Genomic DNA, 15,877 nt, shown 5'->3' on the forward strand with positions numbered 1-15,877 from the left:
GTTGAAGAGGCTAAACAGGCAAAGATATTTCAAAGGTGCCTAAGAATGTTGGGAGATCCCCAAGGTTAACAAATGTGTCAAAATTGTCTTCATGGAAGACTTTAAGGTGGAAGGGTAAACCCCATCTGTATTTTATCTTCCTAGTTTGCAGAACTTCTGTGAGCATTGCATCTCCAGAAGTTGGCATGAGAGATCCGATATTGGCATAACTGGACTTTTGTTGAAGAGAATAATAGTATCCTGGGACCTGACTACATGCATTGTGCCATCTTTCACTTTGTGGACATGAATCCTGCAAATTGTGTCTCTAGGGTAGGTAGGATCATGATTTTTAGGCCTAGATATGGATACGGTTGATCTCAATATGCTCTTCTTTGGCTTTCTGCAGCAATTGATTGAATATTGTCATATCAAGGGAGAGCAGCAGATCTTTGATCTTGAACGACTCTGGTAAACCACAGATTTGAATGTTACGTTGGTTTTCATTCTCCAAGTGGTCTTGCTGATATAGAAGTTTTTGGATTTGGACTGCATGTTCCTGCAAAATGTCATCATGTGTGTTTAGTTTGATGTTGGGTCCTTGGTAGTATGTTTCAGGTCATCTAATCTGGAGCTGAGATATTTCTTTAAATCAAAGATTATCTGCCTATATGTATTTCCAGTCTCTAAACATAAGACTCAAAGTCCTGTTTGGTAGGGAGTGCCTTGATATAGTCTTCCAGGTTCCAGTCCTCTCTAGAGTACACACGCGTTTTGGAGAGGCTGTGGGAGCAGGTGTCGAGTCTATCGGCGGCTTGAGGTAAGGGATAATTGGTGGCGTGAGCTCACCTGCATGGCTTCATATGTCTTGTGCTGAGAGGAGTGGAGCTGAGCTGGCGCCATTTTGGCATGCTAAATATAAATAAAATGAAGATCTCTGCCCAACCTCCTAATACGTGATGGTGAATATAAATTAAACCACCAAAGAGTGCTGCGCTAAACATATATATCAAATATTTGCTAATTTATATCCATATCAATGAAAAATATAAGAATGATAATATTTAACCATATGCATGTATATGTGCAAGTCTATCTGTTACCAACTGTGGAGGGGCCAAACCAGGGGTGTCCAACGAGCTCTGCCATATGAGATTGAACTTGTGCATCGCGTTTCTGTGGCAAGAAGCAAGTTGTTCTCTCAACAGAAGGGAGTTGACATACTCAAACCACTGCTTTTGTAGGCGCCATGCAGTGCCTAGCGATCAACTTGGAGACCATTGCTCTAAATGCTTTGATTTCCCTTAATTTTAATACACCTGTTTACTCATTTATATCAATAAAGCAAATACTAATGTGAGCAGATTACTGTGTACTACAAGGGTTTATTTGCCAGACTTTTCCCCCACTGCATGCCCACTGAGGTTTGATAGTCGCAGATTCCACATGTAGATAGATCCAACCCTCAAAAAGCACGCAATTAATTTGGAATGCTAATCATAGGTAATATATATGTTCATATATTCTTAAAGCAGAACTCAACAAGTTTAAAAACGAAAAATGTGCGGACATCTTTCGGGACTACTATGCTCAACTGTACCAGCTACCAGCTCCCTTCAACACTCGCGGGTCATACGCCCTCACAGAAAACCGAAAGCTCTTCACAATATTTAGAAGATGCAGCAGCCCCCCAACTATCCACACAACTTGGTGAGCAGCTTGACAGGCCTATAGCTGTAACGGAGATTGAAGCAGTTATTAAAGACCTTCCACTGGGCAAGAGTCTTGCCCCGGATGGGTTCACTAATGCGTACTACCGCAAATTTTCATCCCTCCTGTCCGATTGCATGTGCACATACTTTAATGTCCTTTGGGTTAGGCACTTCCCTTCCCGAAAGAGGCACTACTAGCACATATTACTGTCCTCCTGAAGGAAGGGAAGGACCCATCCACTCCCAGCAGCTATAGGCCGATCTCGTTGAATACCGACATTAAGATCTTGGCAAAGGTCTTGGTGAATCTACTAAAATCCAGTCTACCGGCAGTAATTCACCCAGACAAGACGGATTTATAATGGGGAGGGAGGCTGGGGATAACTCCAACAGAACCATACAATTGATTCACTGGGCTAACCTGCAAGGGCCCAGCTCACCCTGTCTCCTATTATCAATGGATGCCGAAAAGGCTTTTAAACCTGGTGGACTGGACCGATCTTCAGGTGGTGCTATCCAGATTGGGCCTGGGACATAACATGCTCAGGTGGATAGGTTCCTTATACAGTTCCCCAGAAGCCCATGTTAAGGTAAATGGGACGCTTTATAATTCCTTTCCTATACAGAAGGGGACACGACAGGGGTGCCCTCTGTCCCCACTAATATTTGCCCTCACCCTGGAACCACTGCTTAATTTGACACGGTCCAATAATAATATCAAGGGGCTCACGGTGGGGACGACGGAACATAAACTATCAGCGTACATTACATTATGGCGGAACTCCGGAGATTCCATTCTCTCTCCAACTTCAAAATCAGTTATAGAAAGTTAGAGATTCTTCCCCTTACTATTCCTCCTGTGATGCGCTCACAACTACAGGCCTCCTTCTCCTTCACGTGGTGTGGCTCCTCTTTAAAATATTTGGGCATTTACCTCCCAGCTAAACTTTCACAACTATACACGCGCAACTTTGCCCCTCTACTCAAGTTTAAAACGGACCTTTCACAATGGGACCGTACCACCTTCTCATGGATGGCTGAGTCCGTATGCTGAAAATGAATGTTCTGCCGAGAATTCTTTTCTACCTTCAGATGGTACCTATAGCACGACCCAGATCTCTTTTCTTAGCCTTCAACAGCCTGTACCTAAAATGTATATGGCAGAGTCATGCACCCCCCTTGGCCCTCCGCACACTGCAATGTCCTAAGAAGTTTGGGGGGCTGGGGGTCCCTTCCATACAAAGGTACTATGAGGCGGTTGCCCTGCAGAGGATTCTCGACTGGCAGCATCATACTACCACTAAATCTTGGGTGCCCCTTGAGAAATTCTTGGCCAGACGTAATTTGTCTCATGCTCCGTGGCTCCCCTGGGATTGACGAGGCCTTTAGGATTTTGTGTCACCTGTCTTTGTCCATGTGCTGAGGCTATGGGATAAGCTAAATGCACAGGGACTGCTGTCAAAGCCTGTGTCTCCGCTTGCGCCTCTTGGGGGCTTCCTCATGTTCACCCCAGGGGAACACCTCTCCTACTTCTGCACTTGGGCAAGAGACGGGGAGACGCAATGTGGGAGGCTCGTACTAGAGCAAGGCCTGGTCTCTTTGTACTGGCTCCGCTCCCAATTTGGCAGCTTCCCGATGGATGAATGGCGCTATAGACAATTGCATCACTTCATCTGCAGTTTGCCTCATCCTGTCCTACCCTCTTATTCCCTGACCCCAATTGAAAGGCTATCCAAATCTTCGGACCCCATTCCTCATTCTATGCTATATGGGATGTTGCAGTCTGTGGAGTCCCAGGATAAGCCAATATACATACGCGAATGGGAGAGGGACCTGCAGCATATATTTACGGAGACTCAGCTGAGTCATCTATATCATCTCACTCACAAGAGCTCTGTGGATACTAAGATGCAATAAAATGACTTTAAGCTGCTGACCCGCTGGTATAGGGTTCCAATAACTCTAGCTAGGCTATATCCAACGGCCTCTGCTGCCTGTTGTAGGGGCTGTGGGCTTCGATGCACTTTCCTACATATTTGGTGGTAATGCCTGAGGCTTCGGCCCTTCTGGCCCAGATAAAAATGATTTTAGATGTGGATTTACTGGATTCCCCATTAGAGTTCCTGCTGCACGTGCCATCCATCCCTCTCAGCCTTTACCGTAAATCGGTTCTTCCACATCTCTTAAACACTGCTCTGCGTCTAATTCCCATACATTGGCCCATGTTCCGGGGCGATCTGACTGGGTACGCTTGCTCAACTCTATTATGGCAGCAGAGGAGTGGATGGCGAACTGCGAGGACAGGTATGATACATTTTATGCTATTTGGGCCACCTGGATACATTATACGTCTAACATGACGCAGACGCCATCCAATGCCACCCCCGGGCAGGCTGATTAGAGGTGGATAGTACATAAGTCCCTGGAGGGGGAGACCTGCGTGCTACGGACTCCTAGGCCATTTATAAAGGTTACAGATTTGCACTCACTACTGTTGTGCTGCTTAATTGTTGCGTTCATTGTTTTTAGGTATGCCCAGCCCCCCTCTTTCTTCCCCCACTGTTTTATTTTGGGTTATAATGGATACAGCGCTCGTGGTGTTGTAGGTGTGAGAACACAATTCTGATTTGTTACAGCGGTTAAAACGCACACAAGCCCCTCTATTGTCGGGGTATAACGTGATGAAGTCATATGAAGCTAGATACCGGTTGTAACGGAATGACCGTGACACCCAAAAACTTTTGAAGGATGGGGAGTACTCCTGTGCCAGCGTCACTAATGACTCTTGGGTCTAGGGTCACCCTGTGCCCCTTTTGGGCATAGGGTGACTGATAAATGATAACTCATGTATTGCAGGAGATCTGGACATATTACAGGTGATTTTCATGCTGACTCACAACCAGTCAATAAGAGACCTTCAATGACTGTTGAGATGCTAACAACGTCTGCTCCCAAGACCTTTCATTGTGTGATGCTAATGACACTGTTTGTGTGAAGATGCTATTGATGATGGATATGTGTTGTGAGTTAGCAGTCTAAAGGTTCATAAAAGATACCGCAATTCTAGCATAAAAAAATGCTTGGCAAAAGCACAGATCCCTTAAAACGGGTAGGCAACCTCCGCCCTCCAGCTGTGGTGAAACTACAAATCCCATCATGCCTCTGCCTCTAAGGCCCCGTACACACGACCGAACATGTCTGCTGAAACTGGTCCGCGGACCAGTTTCAGCAGACATGTTTGGCCGTGTGTAGGCCCGAGCGGACCATTTTCGGGCGGATCGGACAGGTTTTCAGCGGACAACTGTTTCCTGGACTTGCTTTAAAACAGTCCGCTGGAAACCTGTCCGCCCGGACATGTACGGTCGTCTGTACAGACCTACCGTACATGTCCGGCCGCCCGCCATCCCTCGCATGCGTCGAATGACTTTGACGCATGCGTGGAAGCATTTAAAAGGCAGGCCCGCCCACGTCGCCGCGTCATCGATGCGGCGACACCGCGGACACGCCCCGCGTATTGTTTACGCGCGGACTTCTGTTTGATGGTGTGTACAGCCATCGAACAGAAGTCCCCGGGCAGACATGTCCGATGAAAATGGTCCACGGACCGGTTTCATCGGACATGTCTGCTCGTGAGTACAAGGCCTAAGAGTCAAGCCTCTGATTGTCAGGGTCTTGCAATGCCTCATAGGATTTAAAGTTTCAACACAGCTGGAGGACGAATGTTGCCTACCCCTGCCTTAAAAGACCCGTAAATAAGCACCAGTGCTAATTGGCCTTTGGGGAGTTTCTATGCAGTGAAAACACTGTTTACAAAAAAAAGCTTTCCAAAATAAAAACTCCATGCAACAGGGTTGCCATTGCCAATACTAGAGCCCATGGTTTTTTGAGCCCTGTCCTGAAGTACAGTGCCATCAATTTGAAATGTAGTGAGCAAACGGAAAATACAGTGAGTACTGAGCTGTTATGCCCCTGTGCATAAAATCAGATTACCAAAGAGATAACAAATGGGAAAATGCAGCTCCTATACAGAACAGTTTTTAAATGCCTTCCAGACATTTTCATGCCACACACTTGGTAGATGATTTGTGGTTAGTGCTTTCATGGCAACGTACAACAAGCACTAATCCACATAACATAATTCCACGTAGAATTTAGCTTGATCGACTGCCAGGTGCTATTTGTTGCCTGCAGCTTGCTGCCAGTGAAGATTTGTGGCACACCGCAGTAGGACCTCCCACGGTCTTGTACCAGGAAGTAACAATGAAATACTCCTAGTGATTACATTTGTCTTGTTATTTAAATATACCCAAATTATTTGGTCTTATCCAGTGTATAATTATTAAATCATTTGTGTAATTGTTACTAGATTAAGGATCACATGGAGCCTCTTGCCTGAAAAAGAGGCAGCTTATTTTCAGGCGACAAACGTGCATAAGGCAGTTCATGCAAGCAAATGGGCTTCCCTTTGCGACACGCAGAATTGCATGATAATTTCACTGTCAAAATTGTTACCGCTATGCGATAATGTGAACAGAGTCTTAGACATAATAGTTTAAATAGCATATATATATATATAATGCTAAAAAATGTTTAAAGTCATAAATTGCATACTAGTTGTAGACCAGTTGATACCACAAGGTGGCATCAGACTAAAATCTATTTAACATCATTAAAGGAAAGTACATAGTTTGCACTTAATGGCTCAATTTCATATTTCAGTATAAACCAGGTCCAGATAATTGACTTCTGTCATTTAACACCTTGAAACATTTTGTTGCAATTGTTTGTTACATTGTTATAATTATCTTTGCAAAACCAATAAATCTTAATGAATGTTTTCATGCTAAAACAATTCTTAAAGTGGGCTCTCAAGTACCCCAACAGTTAATATGGGTCTTATATGGATTGCTGTGCACTTTTTCAGTGTTAATAAGACAACACTTTCCCATATATATCCAATGTTTCAGGTGGTGATGAAGATTGTCCAGTTGCTGCCTGATGGACACAAAATAAAGAAAGAAGTAGATATGGCGCTTGACGCTGTCAGTGAAACCATGACTCCTATGCATTATCACTTACGAGAGATCATTATATGTGCTTACAGACAGGTAAGTAACTATTATACCTACAGGTGTATCAAAATGTGATGCACACAATTAAGTCATTCAGTTTCTTGTTTATTCATAAAATGAAATGTCCAGAAAACTAAGATGTGAAAGTCTAAAAGTAGGCTTAGTTGTGTCTGCTCATGATGCAGAAATATATCTTCATATTTGTCAATGTCTTTTCAGTGTAATGAGTCTAGTGGTGATTCATAGTGAACAAGTTTTTATGCACTGTTTTGTTACACAATGGGGTTTTGCAGTTTACCTGTAGATTTATCCAAAAATATACAAAAAATTATTGCAAAGTCAAAGTTCTTTTTAATAACAAATATGATATACCGTATTTACCTGCTCTGTGCAATTCCATTGCACAGAGCAGCACATATCCTCTTCTTGGGTCCCCCACCAACACTCGTTGCTCCCGTTCTCATTGTGCCACCATAGGAAGCCATTTCTTATTTTGGCAACCCTGCAGGCTCGATCTCGAGCCGCGGTGCCTACATCTATAGACAGACAGTAAAGCTCGAACCTGCCCTGCTCCCTGCTCCTTCATCACAGGATTTGACTGACCGCACATGACTTTGACTTTATACTCACAAGAAATATGAAACAAAAACTGACTGAGCTGAAATGTTATTTTTGTAAATGCCCTGCTATAGGCAAAAGTACACTGTAGCTATGACTCCAAGGCACTACTTCAACAGATGTATTTTACACTGCACACCCATACACTGTTCTTTAGACCCCTTTCACACTGAGGGCAAATTGCAGGCGCTATAGCGCTAAAAATAGCACCTGCAATCTGCCCTTAAAAAGCTGCTCCATTGTCTCCAGTGTGAAAACCCTGAGGGATTTCACACTGGAGCGTTGTGCTAGCAGGACGGTAAAAAAAGTCTTGCTAGTCGCATCTTTGGAGCGGTGAAGAAGTGGTGTGTATACCGCTCCTTCACCAAATCCACCCATAGCGTCGGCTGTAAAAATAGTGGCGTTTTATCGCTGAAGCTATGGGCGGCTCAGTGTGAAAGGGGTCTTACAGCTATGTGCAAGAAGTCTAGGGCTTCATGTACACTGCTGCTGGTAAACGGAAGTTTAGGAGCAGTTGGGCATTTTTTCAACTGCTACTGAATTCTCCTGTGTTATCTTATCGTACATATACACAGGGTTGTTTATAGTCGTTTCTAGGCAGTTAAGTTTAGAGGCTTTTTTTGGAACGCAAAGAAATTAATTCAGACGCTGAGTTTAGAGGCATTTCAAGTGCCAAACTTTTGTAAACGCGGTAACCCGCATTTAGCTGTGTTTCGTTTACAGGCGTTTTTCTATTTTTGGCTATTTTAATTTAATTTTTTTCGAAACTCTTCTAAACGCAAACGCGGCAAAACGGACGTTTTAAACGTAAGTTACTATCTGTCAAGTTAAAAAATTCAGGAGAGGTTGTAAAAATGTCCCGTGTACATTAGATTTCACATCTAAATGTTTTTTTTTCCTTTTGTCTGAATTTCTAACTTCCTGTTCCTCCTCGGTAAGCTTGCCCCCATCATCCGAGCCGTTCTCCTTTGGGACTACATCCCTGTGGGGAGAACGGCATCTTTCTGCAGGGATGTAGTCCCAAGAGAGGGGGCGAGCACGCTGACTAACCCCCAGCCAGAACGGCTCGGATGATGGGGGCAAGCTTACTGAGGAGGAACAGGAAGTGAGAAATTTAGATAAAGGAAAAAAAAACATTTAGAAGGGAAATCGAAGGAAAAGGTAAGTGAACCAACAATGCACTAGCTTAAAGAAACTTATTTAGAAAATAAAAAACAAACCTTTACAACCCCTTTTAACCAGCTACACTGGTGCAATAAAGATTTTTTTCAAGGATGTTTATACTTGCAGGGAATTTAACATATACACACATATTTTTTCTAGGTTCTCAGAAAGCAAAGCTTTATACATGAACATACTGTATACACTTACACTGTATGTCATTAAAAGTGGATGTATGTATGGTATTGACTGCATTCCCATGCTTTCAAGTAACATGAGCGTATTCTCATTAGCTGGCAGTTAGTGTCACTGCTCTAAGCCCAGCCAATGCACACAATTCGGGGACACCTGTTGGAAATATGCTGTGTGAGTCATGTCTCTTAACAGATCATGAAAATTGGTCTGTATTATACCTCATCCTTGCTATATGAAAAATGAACAGGTGGTCTGGAATAATTCAATGGAAATCCAGTATAAGCTGGCTGAATGACTGCTCCTTGGATACTGACAGATGTTTAATGCAAATGATCTGATGTCTGGCAGAGCATTGGGTATAGGCTAATGCCGCGTGCACACGATAATTTTTCAGCATGAAAGAAAACGTCGTTTTTCAGCATGTCTAAAAAACAAAGTTTTCCCAACTTCATCATGAAAACGACGTTGCCTACACACCATCGTTTTTAAAAAATTATCTAGCAAAGCGCGGTGACGTAAAACATGTACGACGGCACTTTAAAGGGGAAGTTCCATTCGCCTTTGGGCTGCTTTAGCTGATTCCGTGTTAGTAAAAGACGATTCGCGCTTTTTGGTCTGTTATAGCGTGATGAATGTGCTTACTCCATTATGAACGGTAGTTTTACCAGAACGAGCGCTCCCGTCTCATAACTTGCTCCTGAGCATGCACGTTTTTTTTTCCGTCATTTTAGCCCACACACGATCATTTTTACAGCTCGAAAAACGACATAGTTTAAAACGACGTTAAAAAATACAGCATGTTGTCGTTTTTCAGTACCTGAAAAATGATGCGAAGCCCACACACAATCATTTTAAATGACGTTTTTGAAAAACAAGTTTTTTTTCATGCTGAAAAATGATCGTGTGTACGCGGCATAAGAGTTGTACCTTTGCAATGAAATAGCTGTACGCGGCATAAGAGTTGTACCTTTGCAATGAAATAGCTATGAAGTTCTGTAACCAATTACAGCAAACCGTAGAGAACTAAATGCATAATTATTATTACTTTGCATGGGGCACAAATGATTATAATGGCATACCAACAATTACACTTTAAAAATCTGGTAAGGTGGCAAACTTTCTAATGGGTCCCAGTTAATGATACAAAGCAGAATTGATATCATGCATCACTGTTTTCACAACTACATGCTCTGACTTTGTTATGAGCATGACAAAGAAAAAGGTACGCTTCTGGGTGTCTAATATTTTGAATTAGACAGAAGCTTTTATAAAAAAAAAACACAGTGGTGCATTTGCAAAACGGCCTACTTCACTTGGCACAGTGAAGACTTGTATGTTAGTTTTCAGCATCAGGAGCACAAGCACATTATTTCCTAGTGTGAGACTTTCGGCACGGAAAACGTAAAAAAAAGTAAATTAATTGTATTAAAGCGGGGTTCAGGGCATAATTTTTTTTTTTTTTGCAAGCTAAAATTAATCACACTAAAACATATTAATAGCTCCCCAATCGTTACAGAAATCATTGTAAACACTTGCCTTATATTCTCCAGCTCATGTTGTGGCCGTATCCATCATATGTGTGGGCACGTGTAGCCCAGTTCCTTTTTCGTCCTGGTTTTCAGGGAGAGGTGCATGCTGGGCGATTTTTAGGCACAGTAATGCCCAGAAACTCCTGGGAAATGAGTGTCATCATTTCCCAGGAGGCATTGGGGTCTTAGGACAGGAAGTTGAACCACCTAGAACCAGTAATTAGGCAGATTACGAATACTGCCTAGTAACAGCCAGATAGAAGTGAGTTTTTTTTTTTTTTTTTTACATTAAAGACAAGTTGTTAATGGAAAGTAATTTTTTAGGGTGGAACTCTGCTTTAAGCTATGCTGGCCTCAAAACGGTTCATAACCCTCTCTCTTCTTAAACCCTAGCACTTAACCTACCCCCTAACACAGACTTTTAGCCTGTATACTAACATCCCTAAATATAACATTAAGCTACACTTTAAACGCTGAACATTTTACTTTATGAAATAAGGCATCCTTTCATGAATAAATATAGGAGCTGCTATTGCTCATTTTTTTTACTAGAAATTGCTAGTGATGTGGCTGTTATGCTGGTATTTTTTTATGATTTTGAGCCACAGACCCAGAACAAGTATGATTTAAAACTTTTATCTGACTTTTATCTGCATACTTGTTTCATGTCAGTGACTTGGTGGATCAGCAAAAAAGCCAACCCCCCCCCCCCCCTTGTTTCTTTCATGACTATTTCACGCTTACTTTTACTCACTAACCAATAATCTACCAGTATTTAACACCTACAACAGCATACTTACCCTATCGGGAGCCTGAGGCATTGATGCTGAAAGCTAACAGTCCTGTGCTAAGATCTAACAACACTGAAAACTAGTGATTCATCAAAGAATGCATTAAGAGCCCTGGTTTATCCTTATCTACTAACGGAAGTCAAATGGCAATGATGGATTTCAAAGCTTTTGCAGTTCACGCTTTGCTACCTGAAACTTCTCTGAGTGATAATGCAAAAGTAACTTCCAGGTTTAGTCTCTTACTTTCTGATTTATTCTGATTAAATATTTTGGTAGGGCAATGAACACAATGAAGCTTTATTACAAATCTTTTAACTTGGCTTTCCTCATAGTGTATTAAATACATCAAGGGTTTCGAGTAATACAAAAGTCATCATCTTAACAAATGAGTCAATCTTAACTATGCTAAGTGGCTTATGTTATATAAAGCAAAAGAAAAATATATGTAAAGTATATAAACTTACAGGAGGGAGCAGCACTACCAGATGTGGAACTGCATTATACAGCTGCCCACCTTGAACATGCAGTATTTGCAGTTTTGGGACAAGGTCATCTAGCTCCCAGGGCGAAGATGCCAAACTGCACTCCCCCCCCCCCCCCCCCCCACTGGCTGTCAGATCAGGACTTTACATGGTTTGCTTACCCACCCCCTATCCACCTTCTTAATTGTGAAAAGATGGGGCATCTTTGCATTGTCCCGGTATGATAGTCCTGATCCAAGAGTGCTACATTGACAGAAGGAGGAGCTGTAGGGGTGACATAGCACAGACCACACCTCCTCCCACCTCTCTACTGTTCTACAGATTTTGCTGTATCTTCAAATGCTAAGAGTAGTGATGCACTGTAACTACTTCTGTCAGTTTGTACTCGCAGGAACTCTCCTTGTGGCTCCCTCCACCTGACATGGGACTGATTTGCGCCTCTCAGACTTTTTGCTGGCATGCAACAATCAAACATTCCTTCATTGGTGGACCCCTGAATGTCCTTACATTTCCCAATGCTTACACCATGGATCGTTCCGTATTGCAATGCAACTTTTCCACCCTTAATCGCCATATATAGAGGTTTGAAAACAATTATCCTAATCTTTGACATATTTTAAGCAGGCATGCTAATCAAATGACTCATCCTGAATCCCTCTTTTATGGAACATTACTTTCATGTAACTAAACAGAGAAACTACGCTTTCTCACAGAGTGGGAGAAGGAACTAAGACTTACATTCTCAGAAGAAGTAAAGGCCACAAACTTCTTCCTAATCCACAAACTGTGTATAGACAATGACAGCCCAAGAAAGAAACTTTAACCTAATTATTTGTCGGGAGAATTCCCCACATAGGTTAACAACAACTTTTCCCAAATATACCCAACCTCTGTTGGCATTGCAATTCCACCATTGGCACTCTATCCCACATTTGGTGGGACTGTCAGTTGCTTAAACCCTTTTGAGATGAGATGGCTCATATATATGAGGTCACCACATTTAAAATTCTCTTCACACCAAACTAGCCCTTCTTCGGCTATTTCCTTGCTCTCTGTCTGCAGATAAAAAAAATCTTCTTGCAGCCAATACTGTAATTCTTGGGCACTCAAATATCAATATAATCCCCACCATCTCAGGATGGATTGCTGAGGTTTCTCGATTGATAAGAAAGGAAAAACAGTCTGCTATCATGATAAATTAAAAGCCTTCAGAGACAAATGGCTACCTTGTTTTATGTTTATAGACTCTTACCTTTCTTTGAATAACTGATCAAACTTGTACTATAGTTCTCGGGCTGACTTGCTACCCTTTTCTTCTTCTTCTCCCTTTCCCCCTTAACACCTTTCCTGGTTCTCTCTGCACCTCTCTAATATCTGTACTACCCTTGACCCATAAGCAGGCTACAGTTGATGCATCTATGAGGGAATTTCTCCCACGTAACTATTGAATTCTGACAGGGTAGAGAGTTTCTGGCTATAGCCAGCAGCACTGATCGAGCAAAAAAAAACAAAAAAACCCTCATAGTCTGGTTGTACAGAGGTCGATTGACCGAAATTTGGTTGGTCCCTGCTGAAATGGCCAAATTTCAGTCCATCTACGGCCGGCTTTAGGGATCACCTCCTTACACAACCTTTACTACATAATTGGTAATTCTTATGTAGTAAAAATTGTGTAACCTATAATTTTTTGTGTAAGAATTACCAATTATGTAGTAAAGGTTGTGTAAGGAGGTGATCCCTAAAGCCGGCCGTAGATGGACTGAAATTTGGCCATTTCAGCAGGGACCAACCAAATTTCGATCAATCGACCTCTGTACAACCAGACTATGAGGGTTACTTTAGGTGTTTGAGGTGAGATATAGAATCTGTTGGGGCAGATTAACAATAGGAGTACTCTCTGACTTTGGTTCAAACACATCTGAGGATAGGTTTTTTCTAATACCTCCTCTTACCCCTATAATTTTTTTCTTTATTAACTTTTTATACCTATTGATATTTTTGTGTATAGTCTCTCTGTATTTTTTTTGCCGACTTAATGCTCGTCTCCCCTATGTGACTTATTTCTAAATACTGGTTTTGTTGTAAGTCGTACTGTTGTGCTTTAATAAAAACTGATTATGGAACAAAATATTATATATTCGGAATTTGGTGTGCTACTTTTATGCCTTTTGGCACTCAAACAGTTATGCCATTACTATACATTTTACAGTGACAAAAGTATTCACCCCCCTAGAAGTTTTCATGTTTTTTTTTTGTCATGACGCAGCATTAACATTCTAGCATTTCATGAATGTACGCAAAAGAAAGGATGTCAATTGATCTGTGACCATTGTGAATGCATCAAAGGGCTCAACGGTTGAAGTTGCAAATAATTTGTATACTATATCACCCGGTGCTTCACATCGTTGTCACACACTCCTCAATGCAACACTCCATCGCTGTGTAATCCCTTCTGTGTGTGGCCACTGGCTTCTGGATTTCACTGGTGCTGAAGACAGTCACAGAGGGGAGGCTGCCTTAAAGGGCTATCTAATTTGTAGCTCAGTGTTTGAGTGAGACATCCATGTAATAGCAGCTGGACCCCCCAGTGACCACCGAGCACCTCAGCCTGTATCCTACGCCAGTGACCCCTATGCATTTCAGTTGTATCTTGCTCTATTGACCCTGTGCACCTCAGCCTGCATCCTGCTTCAGGGACCCTGTGCACTTCAGCCTGCATTGCACTCTTGTGACCCCCCCCCCCGTGCACCTTGTATATCTATACTCAGTCTTTGGTAGCTGCCTACTTGGTGAGTCCAAATGCCACAACCTGGGAGTCGTCGGCAGTAAAACACAGAGGGTGCTCTGGTCTCCTCAGACCTGCGTTTCAGCCCTTTCAAGGGTTCTCCAATTTGCAGAATGAGTAAGCATGCTGACATCATTCCCTTTGGTGTCTGAGTATCTAGTCTTTTTAGTGTCCTTTGCCATTCCATGACTCTGAAAAGCACTTTGTCTCAACTGTGGCCCACGCCACCACCTAACCTAAGGCAGTCAAGTGTGAATGAATTCCCTATTTGTGACAATCATTTTGTGGTGGTGGTGGCAGCATCATGCTGTGGGGGCTTTCTCTACAGCAGGCCTTAGAAGGCTTGTGAGAGTAGAGAGAAAAATGAACACAGTAAAATATAGGGAAAGCCTAAGGGGAGACCTTGAGGCAATAAGCATTTCAATTGAACAGAGAGATTGTGGCTTCTCTTGAAAAAGGCTGTTCTCTCACTATCCCCATGAAACACACCTACACCAGTTTTGCAAAGAATAATGGAAAAAATGCGTTGTCCAGATGTGCATAGCTGATACGTGCTATTCACACAGATTCAAGAATGTAATTGTTGCCAAAAGTGCATCTTTTGAATACTAACTTGTAGGGGTGTGTTCTTATTGCAGTAAGCTTTTTTTGTTTTTCATTGTAAATATTATAAATCACTTTGTAGAGATGTTTTTATTTTGAAATTAAAGAGCCTATTTCTGATAATGCAACAAACAACCAAAAAACCCCCCCCAAGAAACTGACATAATGTAATTCACAATGAATCAATGTTCCAGTTCTCCAAGGAGAAATTAAAAGTGTGAAGAATACCTCATGCTAGCAGCTGCAGGCATAAACTTGCTTCATGTTCACCATCAAGCTGCATGAGCCTTAAAAGAGAAATATGGCCAAAACATTTTACATTTGCTTTTGCCCTCCTGTGACCCAGAATCAGCTGAAGGTGGGCAAAAGCCCCCTATTAGCTGATATCACAGAGCTTCTCCAGGCTCTGGAAGGGTCCCAACCATATTGTAGGGATCAACCCAGCTACCTGAGAGCCAGCCCAGAGCATGGCTGAGAGCCAAAGCCAGCTGCACCCAGTCCGGCATGCCTGTGAGTGCTAGAGGGGCAGAGCGGAGAGTGGTGACTGACAGTCACTGCTCTTCGCTCCAAGCAGACTGAGAGCTGAGCAATCAGCGGTCTTAGGCTAGGTTTACACTGATGGAGTATGAGTGGAATCGGTTGTGTAGTGCGATTTTAGTCACTGTGAATTGATGCGGTTCATTGGCGATTCCAATTAGTTTTTCATGAGATTTAGAGACTGCTGCGATTTCTGCTCTTTTCTTGTCCAGGGATGGAGGAGAGTCAGGACAGAAGGGTTTTGCATGCAGTTACCATTCAAGTCTATGGATGTAAAAATGACACCATGCCGCTCCTTAACTCGCACAGCACTCTTTTCAAGATCACATTGGAATTGCACTACAAACAGCCTCTATAGAAGGGCATGTTGTTCCAATTGAGGGGTTGAGATGAGATTCCTTGCATCCTGGGAT

At 42.5% G+C, this 15,877-nt stretch overlaps 1 protein-coding gene across 4 annotated transcripts in view; it reads left to right on the top strand.

The window, feature by feature from the left end:
• PALD1 (phosphatase domain containing paladin 1) overlaps window positions 1-15,877 on the top strand; it is a 315,649-nt gene that overhangs the window by 202,884 nt on the left and 96,888 nt on the right. For all 4 annotated transcript variants that reach the window (XM_040362326.1, XM_040362325.1, XM_040362327.1 and 1 more), the window contains one exon: window positions 6,659-6,799. In XM_040362326.1, coding sequence (XP_040218260.1) covers window positions 6,659-6,799 — 141 coding nt within the window. The remainder of the gene's footprint in view (window positions 1-6,658; window positions 6,800-15,877) is intronic.

This window comes from Rana temporaria, chromosome 8, assembly GCF_905171775.1.
Source record: "Rana temporaria chromosome 8, aRanTem1.1, whole genome shotgun sequence".
Taxonomy (NCBI): Eukaryota; Metazoa; Chordata; class Amphibia; order Anura; family Ranidae; genus Rana; species Rana temporaria.